The 19821-nt window shown below is 47.8% G+C and overlaps 9 protein-coding genes across 9 annotated transcripts; 5 read left to right on the top strand and 4 right to left on the bottom strand.

Annotated features, from left to right (window-relative positions):
• Positions 1 to 63: 63 nt before the first annotated feature.
• Positions 64 to 937, top strand: FPRO_12623 (uncharacterized protein; the record flags this gene model as incomplete). Its single annotated transcript, XM_031223160.1, has 3 exons — positions 64 to 72; positions 129 to 832; positions 886 to 937. 3 exons carry the CDS (start codon positions 64 to 66, stop codon positions 935 to 937), a joined length of 765 nt encoding a protein of 254 aa, XP_031088546.1.
• A 716-nt stretch (positions 938 to 1653) lies between these two features.
• Positions 1654 to 2001, top strand: FPRO_12624 (uncharacterized protein; the record flags this gene model as incomplete). Its single annotated transcript, XM_031223161.1, has 3 exons — positions 1654 to 1811; positions 1891 to 1914; positions 1968 to 2001. 3 exons carry the CDS (start codon positions 1654 to 1656, stop codon positions 1999 to 2001), a joined length of 216 nt encoding a protein of 71 aa, XP_031088547.1.
• Positions 2002 to 2184: 183 nt separating this feature from the next.
• Positions 2185 to 3859, bottom strand: FPRO_12625 (uncharacterized protein; the record flags this gene model as incomplete). The annotated part of the gene is made up of 5 exons (XM_031223162.1): positions 2185 to 3029; positions 3092 to 3291; positions 3347 to 3597; positions 3642 to 3709; positions 3760 to 3859. 5 exons carry the CDS (start codon positions 3857 to 3859, stop codon positions 2185 to 2187), a joined length of 1464 nt encoding a protein of 487 aa, XP_031088548.1.
• A 909-nt stretch (positions 3860 to 4768) lies between these two features.
• On the bottom strand, positions 4769 to 5922 carry FPRO_12626 (uncharacterized protein; the record flags this gene model as incomplete). The annotated part of the gene is made up of 3 exons (XM_031223163.1): positions 4769 to 5113; positions 5169 to 5836; positions 5886 to 5922. 3 exons carry the CDS (start codon positions 5920 to 5922, stop codon positions 4769 to 4771), a joined length of 1050 nt encoding a protein of 349 aa, XP_031088549.1.
• Positions 5923 to 7399: 1477 nt separating this feature from the next.
• FPRO_12627 (uncharacterized protein) lies at positions 7400 to 9209 on the top strand (the record flags this gene model as incomplete). The annotated part of the gene is made up of 4 exons (XM_031223164.1): positions 7400 to 7928; positions 7983 to 8021; positions 8068 to 8332; positions 8390 to 9209. The coding sequence occupies 4 exons, from the start codon at positions 7400 to 7402 to the stop codon at positions 9207 to 9209; spliced, it is 1653 nt and encodes a 550-aa protein (XP_031088550.1).
• A 353-nt stretch (positions 9210 to 9562) lies between these two features.
• FPRO_12628 (uncharacterized protein) lies at positions 9563 to 10797 on the top strand (the record flags this gene model as incomplete). Its single annotated transcript, XM_031223165.1, has 2 exons — positions 9563 to 10084; positions 10144 to 10797. 2 exons carry the CDS (start codon positions 9563 to 9565, stop codon positions 10795 to 10797), a joined length of 1176 nt encoding a protein of 391 aa, XP_031088551.1.
• Positions 10798 to 11034: 237 nt separating this feature from the next.
• Positions 11035 to 11316, bottom strand: FPRO_12629 (uncharacterized protein; the record flags this gene model as incomplete). Its single annotated transcript, XM_031223166.1, has 2 exons — positions 11035 to 11098; positions 11159 to 11316. 2 exons carry the CDS (start codon positions 11314 to 11316, stop codon positions 11035 to 11037), a joined length of 222 nt encoding a protein of 73 aa, XP_031088552.1.
• Positions 11317 to 11815: 499 nt separating this feature from the next.
• On the bottom strand, positions 11816 to 12621 carry FPRO_12630 (uncharacterized protein; the record flags this gene model as incomplete). The annotated part of the gene is made up of 3 exons (XM_031223167.1): positions 11816 to 11937; positions 11991 to 12384; positions 12439 to 12621. The coding sequence occupies 3 exons, from the start codon at positions 12619 to 12621 to the stop codon at positions 11816 to 11818; spliced, it is 699 nt and encodes a 232-aa protein (XP_031088553.1).
• Positions 12622 to 15437: 2816 nt separating this feature from the next.
• Positions 15438 to 16025, top strand: FPRO_12631 (uncharacterized protein; the record flags this gene model as incomplete). The annotated part of the gene is made up of 1 exon (XM_031223168.1): positions 15438 to 16025. The coding sequence occupies one exon, from the start codon at positions 15438 to 15440 to the stop codon at positions 16023 to 16025; it is 588 nt and encodes a 195-aa protein (XP_031088554.1).
• Positions 16026 to 19821: the final 3796 nt, after the last annotated feature.

Here is a 19821-nt window from a genome sequence, read left to right on the forward strand (position 1 = left end):
ACAGTTTCTTTCACATTGCGATTATTCTGATATCAACCAATTATATTCCATACCTTGTCCAAAATGTCAAAAGTCAGTTACTTGAGACCAATTGCGTCCCCAGATCATATGCTCACATTGCCTGGCAGTTCTCACTGGCTGGCCGCTTAGCCGTTGTTACTGGAGGAGGTCGAGGATGCGGTTTCGCATTTGCCCAGGGGCTGGCTGAAGCTGGTGCCGACGTTGCCATATTCGACGTGATTGAGCCCTCTGCTCCTGAAGTCGAACAGCTGATTTCCAGCTACGGGGTCCAGATCAAATCCTACATTGTGGATGTAACCACGTTGTCGAGTCTAAAAGAAGGTTTCACCGCTGTGGCTTCAGACTTCGACAACAGACTAGACATCCTGGTAGCATGCGCAGGGGTCAACAAGAATGTGCATTTCCTCGACACAGAAGAGGAAGACTTTGACAAGTTGTTTGCCGTCAATGCTAAGGGTGTTTACTTCTCAGCGAAACTGGCAGCTCAAGCCATGATCGAAAACAAGACCAAGTGCGGAAGTATTATCCTCGTGGCCAGTATTGCTTCGCATATGGCTATTCGATCTCAGAGGTCGACAGCCTACTGCGGTACCAAGGGTGCGGTAAGAGCAATGGTTGCACCGATTGCTGCAGAGCTTCAAGAGCATGGGATCCGAGTAAACTCAATCAGCCCCGGCTATGTCAAGACAGCCATGACAGCGCCATTCCCAGACTTGATCGAGGGATGGAAGGACGAGATCATGAACCGTCGTGTCGCGGAGCCGGATGATATCAAGGGGGCCTGTGTCTTTCTGGCCAGTGATGCAAGCGCGTAAGTTATTGCCACCGTTTTTTAAACTTTCAGTTACACTGACCAATCACCAGTTATTGTACGGGCTCCGATATTCTTGTTGATGGAGGTGTCACAAAGTGGTAATGTCATAATCTCCGGTATTGCAGAGGAAAAGCCAAAGAAATACGAAACTCTATTATCATTAGCCAGCACTTGAGCGTTTGAGGCATGTAGTTCGTGGCGCACTGCAGTGACTGTGTTCACTGCTCTAGACCAGTCCCCTGGCTAGGAACTCCCATGTTGCCGTGTGACAAGCCCTGTAAACCTTCCATGCTCAACATCGCCTGAGGAACTCACAGCGCTGGCATGCCAGCCAGGAGCCAAATGAAAGATAGTCTGTTGGTATGAAAAAAGTGTTAAAAATGTCTTCTATTTGATAAACATATTGTTAACACTCTTTTTATATTAAGTTTCATTAAATCGCGATCTTGTTGCACTCATTGAAACAGAATAAGAGGTGGTCTGGTCTTAGCTTAGCTTATCCGCCAGGTTTCAGACGATGCGACTCTATATGCCTGCCTTTGTCAGGGACACTGACTAGTCTCGACCCCCGCTGGAAGCTTAAACAATCTGAGTGAAGGATAAATACGAGTTTAAGATGATTTACTAGTTACCCAAGGGAAAGGGCTAGTCTCAGTATCGCATGACATGTACATACTTGGAATCCTTTGCTCTTTGTGTTGAACAATGAAACTCTCTGTATTTGTATTTAACTATCAACTCGCCACGCAAGGATCTTCCAACCCTCATAATTGAACCCTCTCCATACTCTCCCATCAATCCTCAACTTATCAATCATTATGCGTACCGTTGTTCTACTCGCTCTCGTTGCACCACTGGCAACGTGCACCATCCTGAACATTCAAGGATCATGCGCCGACAGCGATATTGGCCCTGTTTGCGTTGTTACCAAGAGTGTAGCCAACCCAGCCACAATCTGCAATGGCAAGGCCGGGACGTATGACGGAGATGGAATTAACGGGATGACGAGCTGTACTGGCCTCGGTTCCCCATGCACTTATGTTTGGCGATGCTAGGTATTGTTCCTTAGCATCGTATTGGTAAGTATCTAGTTGAATATCGTGCTTCATGTACTAAATATAATTTGCAATAGTGTCAGAACTCCCAGAGGCCCAGCTCATGAGTAGTAAAATAAGGAAATCAAAGGCTTTATTGGTTTGAATCTCTGTAAGCATTTGGCTGAGGGATCGAGTCTATTTACCACTTGACTAGAAGCTATATTGTTTTGGAGTGTTTTCCTGTATAAACAACAATCAAAATCAACTTACTTCATCTCTTGTTCTTTCTCCGTGCTGTTAATCCGTACAGAATCAGACAAAGTACCTCCAACGTGGATCTTGTTCACCATGAGTGATTTCCGAAGTAGCAACATCCTCAGCCTTCAGTTCAACACCTTGAGCCTCGTTCTTCATACGGTTCTGCTTCCTCATCCAGAATCCCAACCCCAATGTGAAAATGATGCAGGTGACATTGCAAGCAGCTGTGCCAATCAGGGTTGGTGCATAGCGGGGCGCGTACGTGGTCCTGAACGTTCCAGCGGATAGAATACCACCAAGGTTACCGAGACCTACGAGCAGACCTGTCGTGGCCGCTCGTGAGTTCTCACTGAGATTGTTGTTGTTGTGCCAGCTGTGAACAAGACAACTCGGGATATATGCCCCAGCACACAGCATGAAACAAGCAAAGTAGGCCACTGCAATGTGCGCTTCGGCATCAATGATGGCGAGAATTAGTAAGCCAACGAGACTGGTGGACAAGCTGCCAACAATATGCAGTGTTCTTTCTCTGTTGCGATCGGAGCTCCAGGTCACTGCGAGAAGAACCAGGAATCCCGCAACATTGGGGGGTACAGTCAGAAGGTTGGTGATCACCGTGTTATATCCTAAACGACGGATAATGAGCGGCAGGAAATTGGAGGTAGTGGAAAAGGCGACGGGGTATGTCAGGCTGATGACACACCATACAGCGAATTTCCAGCTGTTCCAGCTCTTGAAGCATTCCTTGATATTGAACTCTTCTCCAATAACTCCGCTGCCATCGCGGAGAGCTCTTTGCCTTGCAACGTGCTTCTCTTCTTCTGTTAAGAACCAAGCACTTTGCGGGTCGGCGGGAAGCCACCAAAATGCCAGAATTCCCAACAATACAGTCATTGTACCTGAAACCCCTCTGGTCAACAATTCATGTTCCAAGTTCGCTTTTGCATTGTCTTTGACGTACCTTCGATTATGAATAACCACATCCAACCATGGACATGAGGATCCTTGATCTGGAAGACACCAAATGAGATGAGACCTGAAAAAGCACTAGCAAGCAGGGCGCTGCCAAAAAAGATCGCAATCCGAAAGCCAAGCTCGCCACGCTGGTAAAATAGAGTCAGATAAAAGACCGCACCAGCAAAGAAACCAGCTTCGAAAGCACTGTGAGCTGTCAGGTCAAGGTCATAATGATCCCACATAGGCTAGCACAACTTACCCCAACAGGAGACGGATGGCCAACATGCCTCCAAAGTTCTTACAGGCCGCTTGCAGCAAGGCCATGGAACCCCAGCCGACCATGAGGGAGGGCAGCATGATTCTACCAGAGAACCTCTTCAGCAGCAGGTTAAGTGGGAGATCACAGAGGCCGTTGGGAACATAAAAGAGAAGGATCAAAAGTGAGAACTCCTCGCCCTTGAAGTTGAGATCTTTGCTCATTCCATCTGTCTCCGCATTTCCCAGGTTACTCTGTTTTCGTTAGAACTGTCGCTGGTATATGGGCTAAGACTCACTCTATCAACAGCATTGAAAAAGTACATAACGCTCAGATAGGACAAGAGCCATGCGTCCATTTTGCGCACTACCCAGTGTCAGTGCGGGATATGTCACAGCTTTCCTAAGGCTACTGACAGTAAGATCGCTCAGCAGCTGCATCAACAACAATCTGAGAACCGTTTTCCTGGTCAAAGGCCAGTGAGCCATGATGCTTTTGCTTGTCGTCAGAAGCCATTATGACCATGTTGTTGTCCATCATATCTGGGTAGCTCTTTTGTGAATGAAACTGTTGATTGCTGGTTACATGTTTTACTTGTCATTGTGCAAGGGTCACCCTTTCTATAGCTTGGCTACTTGCTGTGTAACTGCGGTATCTGCAGCCGATACCATGATCTGTGAGCCAATGATCTCTAATCTCTGCCAGCCATCGTATTAGAAGTGGGCTTCGTATGAGGTGTTCGTAACCAGTACATCATTCCCAATTGGTTGGTATAGCTTCTTAGGGTACCATTTACTTGGCATACCATTAACTTACCATCAAAAATGGGGGCACCTGGTGTAGGATCGTCGCATCTGACAGCTTTATCTAAGTGGGGAATAATCTGGGAGATAATCAAGAGTCGTCCCAACGGTTTTTTCACCCCCGCCTTATCCCCAACCTACCACCCGCGTATCTATCCGGGAAACTCACTCTCAGTATCATACGAGGGGACTCTTCCGGACAAGGCTCCTATTCCGTCGGTAGAGTTCTCTTAGTGCCGTCGTATCAAATGTGATCCCAGGTTCATTACAGATGGAATGGAACCGATGATAATTGGTTCAATTAATGAACCCCTTATTATCTATAGGAAGTCTAGAATAATCAAGCGAGTTATTTACAAGACGTTTGAATTGATGGGAAGCATTTCTCTTATGTCCAACCGCGTATCGATAGACGGAGCTCAGACGGAGCTCCGACTGATGAAATGCTGGATTTTCTACTGCTGAAATGGAGTTCCCGCTTGAGATATGCAAGGGCCCATGGCCTAAGTCGATCAGTGAAGCCCAAGAAATCCCACAGTATGTAATGGACCGGGTCACCGAAAGAATCATTTTAATAGTCAAGACACATAACAACATATATGTAGTAATGTACAATGATACATCAAGCTGCAACCTGCTGGAGAGGTGTACTTTCCACCTTGCTCTCAGCCTTCTTCTCCAAGCCCTGCTTGTACAGCTGAGCTCTTCCGTATGACTCCGCGTAAGATGCTGACACGACCTCCTCAACAGTAGCTGGCTTGAACTTGGCCTCCTCCCCAGGTGCTTTGCAGGTTGGAATACAGTCAACAACGTAATCGGGGTTGCCAGATACAAAGACTGGGATGGAGTATCGCTCTTTGCCAGTCTTGTTGATAACGCGATGCACGTTGCTCTTGTACTTCTCGTTTGTCCATCGAGCCATCAGATTGCCCAGATTGACAACGAATGCACCCTTGGTTGGTTGAACCTGATAGTGGTTGTCAGCTTTATCTCTTCTTGAAGTGAAGGGTAACAGGACTTACATCAATCCATGTGTTGTTCTTCTGGTCCCAAACTTGCAGCCCATCGACATCATCTTGAAGGAGCATTGTGATAGCGCCGAAATCGGTATGGGCTCCAATACCTCTAGTGAGCTTCTCATCAGCATCTTTGGGTTGAGAGGGATAGTGCAGGAGCCTCATGGTAGCAACAGCACCATCGAGGAAGGTACTGAAGTAGTCCTCCTTGAGATCAAGGGAGAGTGCCAGGACTCGCATAAGATCAGAGGCAAGGCTCAGTGTTGACCTATAGTAATCCATGGTCTGAAACTTAAAGTCCTCCAAATCGTCTCCCAAAGCTTCGGGCCACTGGTTGGGGCCACTGTTGAGCTTCTTGTTGACGAAATAGGGGTGAGACTTGGGAATTTCATCGCCGATGTAAAAACCCTCCTTAAGTTCGGGCTGAGTACCCTCCTCAAGAATCTGTGACCTCAACATCTCATAACCACGGTTCCAGGTGTTATTATTTTTGGAGACCTTCTCCTTCTCCTCCAGAGGCAGGTTGAAGAGCTTCTTGGCGCACTGAAGGGCTTTCGCTTGCTTATCTACCGGAACAGAATGTCCCAGGATCTGGAAAAATCCATTGTATAAACAGCTTTCGCGGACCTGGTCTACAACCTTCTTCTTCTCCGCTGGGTCTTCTGAGTAGAAACCTACATCACTTAGTCTGGGAGCTAGTAAGAGTTGACGTCTGTTGCTTACCAGAGAAGTCGATGATAGGAATCTCAAGCTTCGTCATGATGTATTGTAGCTTGGGTATGAGTACAATCTCAATTAAGAAAAGTCAGTCTGTTGAGTAATGCATGGAATAATAAACAAAGATACTAAGTATGATTCCTTAACGACTAAATACATCTACATTAATGACATTGAGGTAAAATAACCCACTCTGGGAACGAAGCCTTTGACTCCAAGCTACTTGCTTACTGATGATGATCGGAAATTCGGAGACCTCCGGGATCACCCCCAACTTTGCATTGTGAGCATAACTTGCATTAAACTGAGATAGGCTTGAATGCGGGGTTTACGAGCTGTACCCACCCTTGGTTCTCAAAAGTGGGCGCGCTATGATAAGGGCTACGGACTGCCAGGACAGGAATTCCCCGCTGTGATCGGAACTTGCCTGCCTGAGGGATGAGAGGTCACGAAGTTCACGACTCCAAGCTTGTCGGTCTATTGCGAAGCAGGACATTAATAGATGAGGCTGTGTCGGATGTTGGGTCCTATCTTAGCAAGGTTTTCGCCGTAAACAAGACCATTTTTGTTAAAGATTTAATGACAGTGGCAAATCAGCCATATTCGTCTTGAAACTTGAGTCCTTCTTGTGTTGCATTACAGTTATCATGCTGCTTTGTAAAATGCTCTCAAGTAATTGATTAAATATATCTTCAATCAATATAAGAAGGTAAATATATAATATAGTTAATTTAGAAGGATTTATATATATTAAGTAATATAAATACAGTAATAAAAATAGCCAAGTGTAGGGTATCTCAGACTTTCTCTCTTATCTTATCTGCCCAGCGCGTCTTCCCTAATTACTCACTAAGTCAATTAACAATAAAGAACATACAGGCTGTTGCACGCAGCAGTTGACAACATTGCCTGAAAGTTGTGCAGAGATTAACTTGCTCTGTAAGAGTAGGTTTTGGCTACCCGTGACGCCTTTATTAAACATCAAATGTGACTCTAGGTATTAGCCAAAAAATGAACACCGTTTCAAGACACACGGCGCGCTCCGGAGGATCGGTTAAACTGTCCATCCGGGGCATTCCCCTAACAGGGACGCAACCCTTGTCAGTAAGGCACAGCCGAGCTTCAGCTCTGTCATCGGACCAGTCAACCGTTGTGGCCGAGTGGCGATGCGCTGGCAGTAACTGCACAGCCAAGGCGAAGGAAGGCAAAGAAGCAAGGAAATGCTGGAGGTGAGATCGTCTTGCTCCTCGAAACAATGAAACTAAACCTCCTTCTGGATGAATGGATCGCCGAGCAAATTACAGGCCTGTTGCTTGGCCCACTTCTCGCAGGATTGATGAGGCTAAACTCTTTCCAGTATCAACGTGCCGCTCTCAGCCTTACAACAGGTATGATGTCAAATTGCTTGGCGACGATATGCGCTGCAATGTTAAAAAACCAATTTGTATTTAAGAGTCCAAAGCTTGCCCAAGTTTACGAGACTATCAAACAGCCATTGAATCTCGGAGATATCACTCAACATGCGTTTTGAATCTTTAGCCTATATGGGCCTTGCTGGCTCTGCAACAGCCAGCGTCATCCTCTCCAATGATGTTCCTCTTATTGGTCCTTCTTTTCTCCCCAACTTCGACATTTCCAAGACAAATTTCCTTGCTGAAGCCAAGCAAAAGTTCCCATCCCTGGTCGAAGAACTCTTCGATACCAAGGTCTTGAACAAAACAGACCTTATTTTTGCTGTTGATGTCTTTTCAGCCTCCACCAATGATTCGCTTTACAGCTACTTCCATGTCGGCGATACATACAAAGATACGCTCACAAAGGGAAACCTGACTGAGGATACAATATTCAGAACAGGCAGCGTGACAAAAGTCTTCACCGTGTATGCTATCATTGCTAAGGCTGGCATTGAGGCATTGAGCTATCCTGTGTCCATTTTCCTACCCGAGCTCTTGGGTAATTCCTCTACCAACCCGTTGGAGAGAATTGACTGGAGTGAAATCACTGTGGGGGCACTTGCTACACATCAGGCTGGCACCAGTGGCCCGGGACGTAAGTTGACGATGCCACCTTAGGCGGCCCACTGAATGTTGACAAAAATACTAGAATACCTTAAGCCGGGATTCGACGGGGCCGATCGCGAGGGTGAGTATAATACCATCGCGGATGTGAAATTTGCTTACAAGACTAGCGTTTCTTGAATTCATGCGGGATACACAAGTCCCAACGATGGGCCCTTGGCGAAGTGCACTCTACTCGGACGCTGGCTTTGGAGTTCTGACTCTGATTCTCGAGAGGCTCACTGGCCAAGAGTACAAGGACGCGATTAAAGATATCATATTTAAACCGCTTGGAATGAATTCTTCCTCTGTAGTGGTTCCTAATGGCACAGATGTGGATGCCGTAGCCCGGACTGGGCTCGTATCATGGGGCACTGATGTTCCTATTGTGGCTGGGTAAGTCAAGCTTCCCAACATTTCGTTCCCCCGGCGAAATAAGCTAACGAAAATAAGATCTGGTGGCATATATTCATCAGCCAAGGACCTCCGACTCGCAGGACTCTCTATCCTCAACTCCGACCTCCTCTCATCTTCCACTACTCGGGAGTGGATGAAACCTCGCAGCAGCACTGGCACCCTTGTCGAGCTTGTCGGAGCGCCCTGGGAAATCACGCGTCTCACCCTACCCACGGGTCCTGAATCGAACCGCACCCGTGTCTCTGACCTATACCTCAAGGCTGGTGGTACTAATGATTATACCTGCTTCATTGCCCTTTCGCCAGACCATGGTATTGGATTTTCAATTCTTATTGCCGGTGAAACTGCCACTCCTGCCCGATGGCCACTCCGCGATGTTACAGGAACAACCTTCATCACAGCAGCTGAGTACGCTGCAGCGGAAAGTGCCGAGAAGAACCTCACTGGTACATTTGTCGTCAAGGGCTCTGAGACTACAAACATGACCATCCAAGTCAACAAAGGAGAGCCTGGATTGAAGGTGAAGTCGTGGTACGTCGAAGGAAAAGACGTAGTTGCGGATACCTCATCGCGTCTCTACCCAATGGGTCTCTACTCCAACTCTCGCTCTCTTACCGCACAATACAACATCAAGGGCAAGTTTTCTGCAGCTTTTCGTGTAGTTACTGGACTTGCCACTCCAGCACCTCGTGCGGCTGTTGAGGGCGGAAAGGGAGGATTGTTCGACCATAGTCAGGCTTGGATGAATATTGGAGCCTCTGGGTCGGCTGATGAGCTCATCTTCAATATGGAGGATGCAAAGGTCGTCAGCATCATCAGTCCCTACGATGGAACGGAATTTGTTCGAGTAGACTAGGGGCGACGGATTTAGGCACGTTTTATAATACCGCAGCTGAATTAGATCCTGTAGAATAATTGATTCTTCTCCTTAATTAATGGCGCGCTTGGCTGATAGACGCGTTTGCCCTACCTGCAGTTGCATCGATGCCGTAACCACATTCTTACCTTGGTTAGTGCCCCTCACACTGAAGATTACCAAAGATCTTCAATTGGACAGCCTCTTTGAGTTTGGGCAGTGCGGCTGAAACCTTTAGCTGAAAATCCATCTGAGGCATTTATATTAAAAGGTCTTGTTCAGATACTCAACCTATTTATAAAAATCCATCTAATATACATTCACCTTCACAAAATTAACAAACGTTGCTCTCCATGAAGCCAATAATTGATTCCTACAAAGATCGAATCAGCGTGGCAGCAGCCGAAGGAGAACGGCTGCTCTCGGTTATCGCTGCTACTGAAGATACTGCAGCCACTCTCAGCCAAGTCAAACTAGACCTTGCTGCACTCAAGAACATATGGTATGATGCAGACGCGCTATATAGTGAACTCTCCGCTCGACTTGAAAAGGAACAAAAGGAATTTGAAGATCTACGGGGAAGTCACATAAAGAAATTCTTTGCTGGTTCACAGTATAAGGAGAAGCTCAACAAGGAGGAGAATGATGTGACAGAAGTGCAAGAGTGGCTGGCCAAGGCGGACAAGACGCGCAAAGAGCTCAAAGCCAAGCTGGATGACATGAAGGAGCGGAGGCAAAAGTTGGAACACATGCTCGAGCAACGTGTGCAGGCCCTGAATGGTCTTGATCACCTTTATGCAGTTGTCTTTGATGGACCTTCGCCGGATAATGCTGAAGAAGATAAACTCGAGGCAGAGATGATCGCAGCTCAACAAGTAATAGCCAAAATTACTTTCTATCGCTTTGTTCATGGCATGACACTGATACTCTCTAGGTATTTGATCCCATACAGGAACGCTACAGCCAAGTGGCTTCAGTGGTCAACTATATCACAATGGCTCGCTCACGCGTCACCTTCGCCGCCGGAAGCGCAGCAAAGGCGCTCAAAATCTCCGAATCGGATATCTTTGATCTAAAAGCCGGAGCGGGAATCAGGGCTAATCGCCACTTCAATTCCGCTGTCGCTGACCGGAAAGAGCGTGAAGAGTTGGGTTTGGTCCATCTCAGTCTGACTGAGGCCTCGCAATTCCTCGCCCTGGCTCACGAGCTCGATCCCGAAGTCGGCGGGTTTATAATGCCCAAGGTGGCAGACGGGAAAAGCGCTGCTGGCAGACTCGACGACTGGATCAACACACCCGTAACTGACTACTTGTTCCATCGGGAAATTAAAGCAACGGCAGAGGGTATAGCTGCGGCGGGCGCGATTGTAGATGAGGAGCTGCGCTTGGCCGAGGAGAAGAAGAGCGTGTGGACCGAGAAGAGGGACGCTGCAGGCAAGGATCTGAAACAAGCTAGAGAAAAGCTGCAGCAGTTACGAGCCCGGATCTTCGAAGATGCTGTCAATGGCCAAGGAAGCTCAACAGCACCGTCTTATGAGCAAGCGACAGCAAATGAGCACCTACCACAATACACAGCGACGGAACCTTAAACCCTTTCATTGGAGCCAATCAAGCAGCTATAACGACTGTTTATCATTCATATTTCAAACACATATTACTATCTCTCCATCGCCGTGCGCTTCGACCGTGAACTCGTTCGAAGTGGTTGATGGGGACACATGCATTCACTTGGCCTACTAGACGTCCGATTTGAGACACTGGTCTATACTTTCCTAACTTGAATGTCAAAGTCATTTGAGAGTTGTCCTGATGGCAGAGGTGATCCCTTATGTGACGGGATGCTGATGAGATTGCTGGGAGAAGGGATTGGTAAAGCGCCCTTCGCCAATCCTGTGAGACAATATCTGTTAATATAGCCCATTACAGTGGCCTCGCAATGTAAATGCTCACCGGAGTAACGTTCCCTCAATCCAAGTCGGCCAGGAACCAGAGGTGCGGTATTCGACCTCATTGGGTGTCTCGGGAACATCTTTGAGGTATGGAGGGACGTATTTTAGGTCCTTCTCATGAATAAAATAGCTATTGTAGGAGAACTCGTTGGAATGCATTTTAAATGGTGATAGCAGCTTGTAACAGGGTCGTTTTTTGTGATGGCTCTTGACTTTGTGTGTTGTTGTTTAACATGACGGAGGAGTTTACAACCGAGTTTCAATGGTGTGCCATTGACAGCTCAGCGGTCACCACTTAAATGCGAGTCTATTGAAGTTCTGTGATTCTTTAATTCCGGGGTTCGGTACTCTGAGGATATCCGGCGAAAATGCAACAAAGATCATGCCCAATTGAAGCTATGTCCTCGGCAGGTTATCAACGCTTTGAATAAGGGTCTATTGAGACTTTGTCTCTTTGAAGGCCTGCATTCGTTATTGGCCAGGATATGTACCGTGTTATTCCCCAGGATACTGATTATAATGCATTGAAGTGTTCATTACCCTTATTGCAGTAAAATGTCTTTATATCTCACTTAAAGAAGAGCTGCCCATCTATAGTTCCCAAGAAGTTGCAAAAGAAAACTGCATATTATCAAGACAGTTCTTGAAACAAGAACCTCTAAAAGTTCTCTATACTATTATATTCGTTAATCATAAAGATTTCACCAGAGCTTCTCGTATCTTCCCAATATCCACGTTCTGCCCTCTGCTTTTGTAAAAGACTAGTCGCACAATTGTTTACTAGTCGGGTTTGTTAGACATCGACTCGGAAATATGTCTACGCAGTCACATACCGCTATATGCACACTTATCGAGCTCCAAGTCCCAATTGTTTTGATCTGGGCCCTTATATTTTCGCGCGTCGTTCGGAGATAGGTAATCGAGATGAGGGGTCCTATACGTGTTGGACCATATCGGCTGGTATAGAGGTGGATATATGTTGCGTGATGCTTGGGGGATTGGGACAGGCCCTGTTGTTTGAGCCAAATATTCGGACACTGTGGTCTCTGATGTTGTATGGCCATCCCTATGACTCTCCAGAATTACATGATGTTTTGTTGGTAACGATTTCAGCTGCTTGGTAGGCGGATGGGCTGGCCGGCCTTTGTTGGATGTAAAGGGCCACGTATATACCGCTTGCCGTTTACCTGATGAAAATTCACCATCCTCGATGCCGCTTCTCTGAATCTAGTACTGTCATCAGTATAGAACAGTCGGATACAAGAGGCAGTTTGTACTGACTGTCTGGCATTTCGAGCATTTCCTAGGGGGCTGGCAGCCCGACTCATTGGGATGCATGTGGTATATAGGCCTGATGTCTTTGGCACATATGCAGGAATCAGATGAGGATACTTTGTTCAGAAGCTCTTCCCAAACCCTGGAGTGTCCTTTATACCTGGCGATAAGGTAGCTCCCAAGGGTCATGAGTTGTGCGGCGTAAGGTCCTGGAGAGTGGTTTTCAGTTCAAGAAGAGCGGATGATCCACTGTTTGTCGATTGGGTTTGGCATCGATGTACCAAGGTGAGGGGATCAGAGATCAGGTAATTACTCAACAAAAGATTATATCTGAGCAGTCATTGAGAGGACTTAAGCAAGTTCAATCCGGCATACCTAAGACAGGCCTTATATATGTACCCAATTCTGGACTTTTATCACAACATCATAACCTTACTTTTCTTATTAGTTTCTTATTAGTACTGGATTGCTGTGATGAGACATATTGAAGTTAATTGCAAGCCACAAATCTAGACCAACTTGTAGAGGCCATAGAGGCCCAACCCGCGCCTCAATTGAAAGACTCCAGTACTCAACCCTGGCCATGCCAAATGTAACATCACGGCATACTATCCACTATATGGAATTTGCTTTACCACCAAAAGCAGAACGTTTCGCACAAACGGGTCGGGTCAGCGTGGTACTACAAGGAGCTTTCGGGGAGTTTCGTGACATCCCCGCTTCCTGATCACAAAATTGTCTCACCTTTTTTAGCCCTAGCATCCTGTGCCGAAGCCACTCTTTTAGCATCCACGTGGTGTATGCGAGGGTTTTGCCAACTTTGGGTTCGCATGCATTTTCTGGCATCTCCTTTGCTCTAGTTTCGCGTAAATACCCCAACCAGTTCTTTGTAGCATCCTGGCAGACCACGTTATCTGCAATGGAATGCTGGGATGGCCACTTCTGCGGCCGCGGGAAGACCGGTGTCACACCGGAATCCTGCCTGTCTTGAGACTTGTCTCAGTTTCCCTCGGTGAGAGCGTAAGGGGGGCGGGAGGGAACGTAGGAGTTGCAGTTCAGCCCAGCTGAAAGATGCCGGTGCCGCCTTTGAAGCCCAGATGATAAGCCACGCGGCAAGTCCGTTAGATCGATATTCCTTTGGAGGATCGAAGCTAATTGAGAGACTTTGCTTCAAAGTTTGGTATGCTATTGCTGTCTTGGGGGGCTGTCTGTGCTGTTACTTCAGTCCTGGAGTTTATCTAGAGGCTGAGGCTTCAGTCTGATGAAAGACATACTGGACAGTAAGTCCTATATACATTCTTGGCCCTTGCTAATTCTTTTTAAGCTTAGGAACAATAGTTCTCAAGATGCATCATGCCATTGCTCATGTTGCAAACCGTATTTACGTTATGTATCCTCCACAAATTCTCACCCATCGTGCACAATCACTCGTTTTGATGTGATGCCGTACCATACCACTCAAACTAATCACGGACAGACATTCCCAGTGACTTCTTTGACGACTGAGTAATCCTGCCCTAAGTGACATAATTATTAGAGTCATGTATATATCAATCCGTTAGGAAAATGAAATTTATCTCACTAGCTACGCACAATACTTCTTTATGGCAATGAACCTCACCTGAATTAGTCATGTTTTAACATGCGTGACATTGTGACCTTGCTACCGTCTGTTTCCGACAACCCTACCTACCGACAAGAACCCAAAGCGGACTAGTTATCCCTTGGAGAACACATACATCGCAGCTCAGCCGTGGCGCTTGCAAGGTACTTTGATGAAGCTACTGAGATATGCAAGAAATGAAGGGCAAAAAGAGATATCGGGTTATCGAGTCTGTTCAAGTGGAGTGACCCCAACCGCTGTCTGATCTCCAGGCCGCGATCGGAAGCTCAGCCGTACAATACAGTAGTCTCAAACGCTATAAGAACCGGTATCATCCTGCCCCACAAAACAATAGAAGAGGAACTAGAGCGCAGGGATATTCGGGAGGGAAGAGAAAACTGCAAAAAGATGGGAGGGGCGGAAAACCCAAATACGTATGAACTCAAGATACTGGCCACGTCCTATGGATGCCTTTCCCTGAGAATTCTGAAATTTTAGTATTATATCATAGTCTTCAAGCCCAAACTTGGACAGAAGAGACCCACGAGGCGGCGTGGCTAAAATCTTGAGTTAATGTGGTCACTAGGAACGGGCCTGCTTGATCCTGCCGCTGCAGCTAGTTAACTCTGTCTCCTGGCCTGTGCACTGATATTGATGCTCCTTGCACTTGAGTAGTCCTAGAAAACCCTGATCCATGGGGATATCCCTGTTGTGAATTGGCTTTTATACAACATTGGCATCTCGCGCGAAGCCCCTGCGTTGTGCAGGCGCCTGTTCGAGCCTGGGAAGAATTGATGGGCAAACCCCCCACCCAGCTATGGCAGACACGTGCAACAAGGGCCCACCCTGTTCAAAGAGCGGTGTTCGCGTAAGTCTCAGGGTCTACAACTCCGTGTCGATCACTGAATATTTCGCAGTCATTGTACAATGAAGGTGTGGAGCAAACTTCAAGCAATTATTACAGTTAAAGATAACCCGATTGGAGAGATGGACGTGCCCAAGGATCCGCTGAAAGCTTCGCGGGTTCTAGGGCCAGTCTGCGGCCGGTAAGATTCGATAGCGTATCACTCAGCGGTTTGGCTAATGGGTCATGGATACGATGACAAGGAAAGCAAACACCGTCATCAGCCAGCCGTCATTCTGTTGTTCTTCAAAAAGCCAAGCTATGATAGACAATGTTAAAAAAAGAAAGGTGAAAAGGATTAGATCAGTTATAAATACCTGAGGGATCTTGACCGTGGCAGCTTGAACAAATCGCTGAGTTATACCGACATCAGTTACGCTCCTTCAATTCCTGCTTCATAATATCATTCTTCCCGTAGCCTTGAGCGCTTGGCTTCAGGGTATCTTGCCTTTATGACTAAGCCTCCTCCTCCTCAAGCACAGCTGCAGGTTCATCACTATGGACCCCTGCCATATAATGTGCCAGTGGCCAAACTGTACCGTCGAGGCTAGCCACTGGGCACATTGCACATGCCCTTACCCATCACCCACTGATGAGTCCTCTTCAACACATGCGTCCCCTAACTCTGTATCACACCATGATCAGGAGCCCACACCATCCTCTCCTGCCGCATTCGAACCTCCTCAAAGTGCCAGTGCCCTCGACCAGGCAGTCAGCTTTTGTTGCGGAGGATGGCCAACCCACGATAACGGCGTCCACACACAAATGGATTACGCATCACCCAACCTGCTGATCGATTTTGAACCTCAGGATATTCAGCCAGGAGATCAATCCCCCCTTACAACATTGGGCCAATCTTCAGAGCCCGCATCTCCCTCGCGAACTGACGACCAACTTGTGACCAAAGATACCAAGGGCACCAGAAGCGCAGTGGAAGAATTGGAGGATCAATTTCCTGCAGATATTCCCAGTCGAATGCAGGTTGAACAATGTGAAATGGAGAAGCATCCACAAGGAGTGCAATGGGATTTGGGAAGCCAAAAGAGAGGGTGCTTTGAGGGCGCGGATGAGCACAATCAAGGATAAGAGCCCTGCGATCAGGGTCCTTCTCGAGTAAAAGATCCGAAAATTTCGTTTTTGATAAGTGTACTACTTTAGCTATATGGCAATAGGACTAATGGGCTCCCTTTACTGGTTGATTGTTGATGGAAACTGCCTCTAATAATTTAAATTCGCTGTTTGTAGTAACAAATGTGTTTTGTTGGTTAATCCATTGTGACATGAACGTGCAACTAAAATGAAGTGATCCTGTGGAATAAAAAACAACAAATAGCGGCTTGTAGGACTTCTCAAACAAGAACTGCAGCACAGAGCAACTCCATCTTGCGAATAAATGGAAACAAGCATGAAAGAAACAAAAATAACCGAATTTCTAGAGAGGAGAAGGTTCTCCGAGATAAATTTAGTCTCTTTCGCCTCGTCCATTTAAAAACGCGTCTCTGTACGCCACTACTCAGCTCTCCACATATCCACATCTTAAGCTGGTGCGATAATATCAGGAGGTTTTATTGGTTCATGCAGCTCGTAACTGGTGCTAGGCCTCGGATTTGGCCCCGGGTTCTTGCTGTTACATCCGAAAGGCACGCAAAGAAAATCAGGTGGGACCAGAGCGGAGGAGGTTCGTGGTGCGGGCGTTGAAATTTGATGGGCTAAGCTGTAAGCGCTTGCTGGCTTGTTTCCCGAGCCGCTGACCTCACCGGAGATGTGCGGGCACCCCCATCTTCTGAAGCGCCTCGTCAACGGTCTCGCTGAGCGCCCTGTCAGTGAAGTCCACTTTGCCCCTGCACAGCGATTGAATGGGGTCGTTAATCTAAACTCCAGACATATCCGGGAAGAGTGTTGTAAAGCAATGGCTATAGACATGGGCCTGACTTGAAGGAACTGAACGAAAACGGAATACTGCTTGATACAGCGTGCAAACAGTCATTGCTACGTAAAGGCCATCGAAGATTTGACAGGGCAGACCCAGAGGTTACAGGGCATGCAGGGGTAACACACCAACAGGCGAAAGCATGACCTTGAGCCTGGCTGATGTGACGGGGCGCCAGGGGAAAAACAAATATTCGAATGCATGGCGAAGGGGAGGGTCGGAGACACCTGTTGCACTCGACAAGATGGTATCTACACACGCCCATATGATGTTGTCTCAAGCAAGCGAGCTGTTGTCTCCCTGCTGGGGACCGGGGACCGGGTAGCTGACGGAAACAAGCACTCGTTGAAGCCGGCGAAGACAACTGAGACCTACCGCGGGTCGATCTTGACTGTCACCTTATGGCTAGTGTGGAAGGCCTCAATCACAAAACGTGCGAATTCGGCACGCTAAGTTTGTTCTACCCCTGGCTTTATTGATGGATCGGTGAATTTGGCAACAGCATAAGCGGCACATCACCAAGAGTCCATATCCTGGCTGCCTGGTAAACTTACGTTTGAGCTGATGACGGGAAGCCTGTCCGTGACCCCGACACAGCGTTCATTTCGGGAGTAAAGCCCCACGAAGGCGTTCAACCAAGGTTTAGGGCGAGACGAGACGAGAAGTAGCTTTCAGTCCAGGCCAGAAAAAGACTTTGAGATGGTCAGCTTTTAGTTCCGCAGCTTCGTTCCGTTCCCCTCGCACAACACAGTAGATTGATCAGACGATTGTAGGGATAGGCCATCAAGTCGAAACGCCCACTATACCACATGGGGTGTCACGGACGCGCTGCCTCTGCAGTGTGGTGCACAAACAACTGTCGAAATGGTTGACGAGAAAGACACGAGCGTCTGGCCAAGGCCAGTAAGATCACAACGAGCTTGTGTCTCAGCAGCAGGAACGCCTCGTCTCTGCTGAGACCTCCAGGGGGTCGGCAGCGCGATGGAAGCCTAGACAGGAAAGGTCATCCTCCACAGCTGACCTCCCACAAGCCTATGATACTGCTTAGATCAACAAACGTCCTGGCTTCTATTGGTGCGGGCGGAGACTACGCCAAAGTCTCATGACTCAGACTGGCGATACACACTGCTTGCCGCCACCAACAGAGGCACTTGCTGACGTTCAGGCTTGGCTCTACGCGTACTTGCTTCTGAGCCTGGTCGAAGCTTTGAAACAATTGTAATTTGGTCAAGGCGGCCGCGTTCGGTATTATTGTTTACGCAACAATTACAGGCTGGCCTACTCAAAGGGGGAGACAGTGGGAGTGGCAGTACGTACAGACCGTTGCGTAACGCTACGCGTTGGTTTCGTGGAGAACAACACAATTCATGTTGATAATCTGGGTTATTGCCCCTTTTATTCGTGATCTAAACAGAAACGGCGGTGGAGATTTTGGTAGTGGATGCCAAAAAAACTTCCCTAGACGAACTCAAAAAGCCGACCGACAAAGGCAAAAGCTCGAGGATCAATGAGAGACCGTCATGGAGGTGTTGAGGCGGTCGCAGCCTGGAATAATGACGCGCCTGCATTCCAGTGCCGTCGGCCGGGTCCGTTTAGCGCTTCAGTGATCAGTGATTGCCCCTCCCGCCCTTGACTGCCTCCTCCGGCAACATGTTGAGCAACAATTTCAACATGGGATTGATTCGCCTTTCTAGAATTCATCAGTAATGGCATATGAAAGATCGCTGTTCACACTGGTCTAGATAGAGATCAATCTCGCGCATGGCGGGCGTGTGCCACTCCGAGTTTTACAGCCTGTAAGTATGCAGACCTCAATTAGACAAGCTTGCACGTATTGACTGCCTCAGGTTCCTGAGGAATGCCTCGCTTCGATCTCAATATGCCATTACTGTCGCGGCTTTCGGTTCCGACTCTTTCAACACGGTGTGTCTGATGCAGGACACACCACGCCGCCGATGAACACTCCGACCTCGAAGCCTTCTGCCCGTCAATTCATGGTTGATGCCAAACGTATGATACAGGTCCATCAGCATGAAAGATACCGTGGAAGGCTGCATCGCCTTGACATAGGCTTCACCGTCAAGCCACCTCGTCGTCGGTGCCACACCGAGTAATCCGACCGTGCCGACTCGAACTCATCATCCGACGATGGTCAGTTGAGACCATGCCATGGCTTCATCTCAGCTTGGAGCGAGAGATGACGATTGGGGGACAAGACAAGAGCTCGTCAGCGTTACCTGCCGACAAACTCACTGGTACCGACGCCTTTCTATTCCTCATCGCAAGACCCTGCTTCAAGTCCGAACCTCCTACCGTCGCACCTCTCTCTACTTAGTCGGACCACTAACGCAGGTTGTCATTGATGACTCTTGGTATCGTCGAAGAATAGGCTACGAGATGCTGCCTTTGTGTTACCATGCAGATTAGCCACACGAACTTGACGATGCCCTAGGATGTGAGGTCTGAAGGCTTGAACAAGCCGAGAGGGTTGATCCATGGTTAGTTACTTGGATCAGTATAAGCCATCAAGATGTTTACTGACTTTTTCAGCACCGCTGCTAAAGTTCAAGCCTCCCGGCAATCCATAGCCTTCATCCCGATGATGCTCTGCATTTCCAAACCACGAAGGCGACGTCAAACATTGCCAAGCATCCGAGAGCAGCCAAACACTGATTCCTTCTGCCCTTCGGGCCACCCTGTTTCATGACATAAACGTTCAAGCTCCTCCTCAGAAGTTGAAAACTTTCGATCGTAGTCTTCACATCCACTGATAGCCTCGCCCGTAACTTGGCGACGTCCATTTAACGAAGGTTGTGCGATAGCACACTGCGTACTTGTATTAGGGCCAGTGGGCCAAGCATTGTCCCCGTTCCAGCACCTCAAGTTGCATTTCCATCCATTACGTCAGACCCAAAGCACACCAAGCCTCATCCGTTCTTACAATTGCGCTGA

This window comes from Fusarium proliferatum (assembly GCF_900067095.1).
Source record: "Fusarium proliferatum ET1 genome assembly, contig: FPRO_scaffold013, whole genome shotgun sequence".
Taxonomy (NCBI): Eukaryota; Fungi; Ascomycota; class Sordariomycetes; order Hypocreales; family Nectriaceae; genus Fusarium; species Fusarium proliferatum.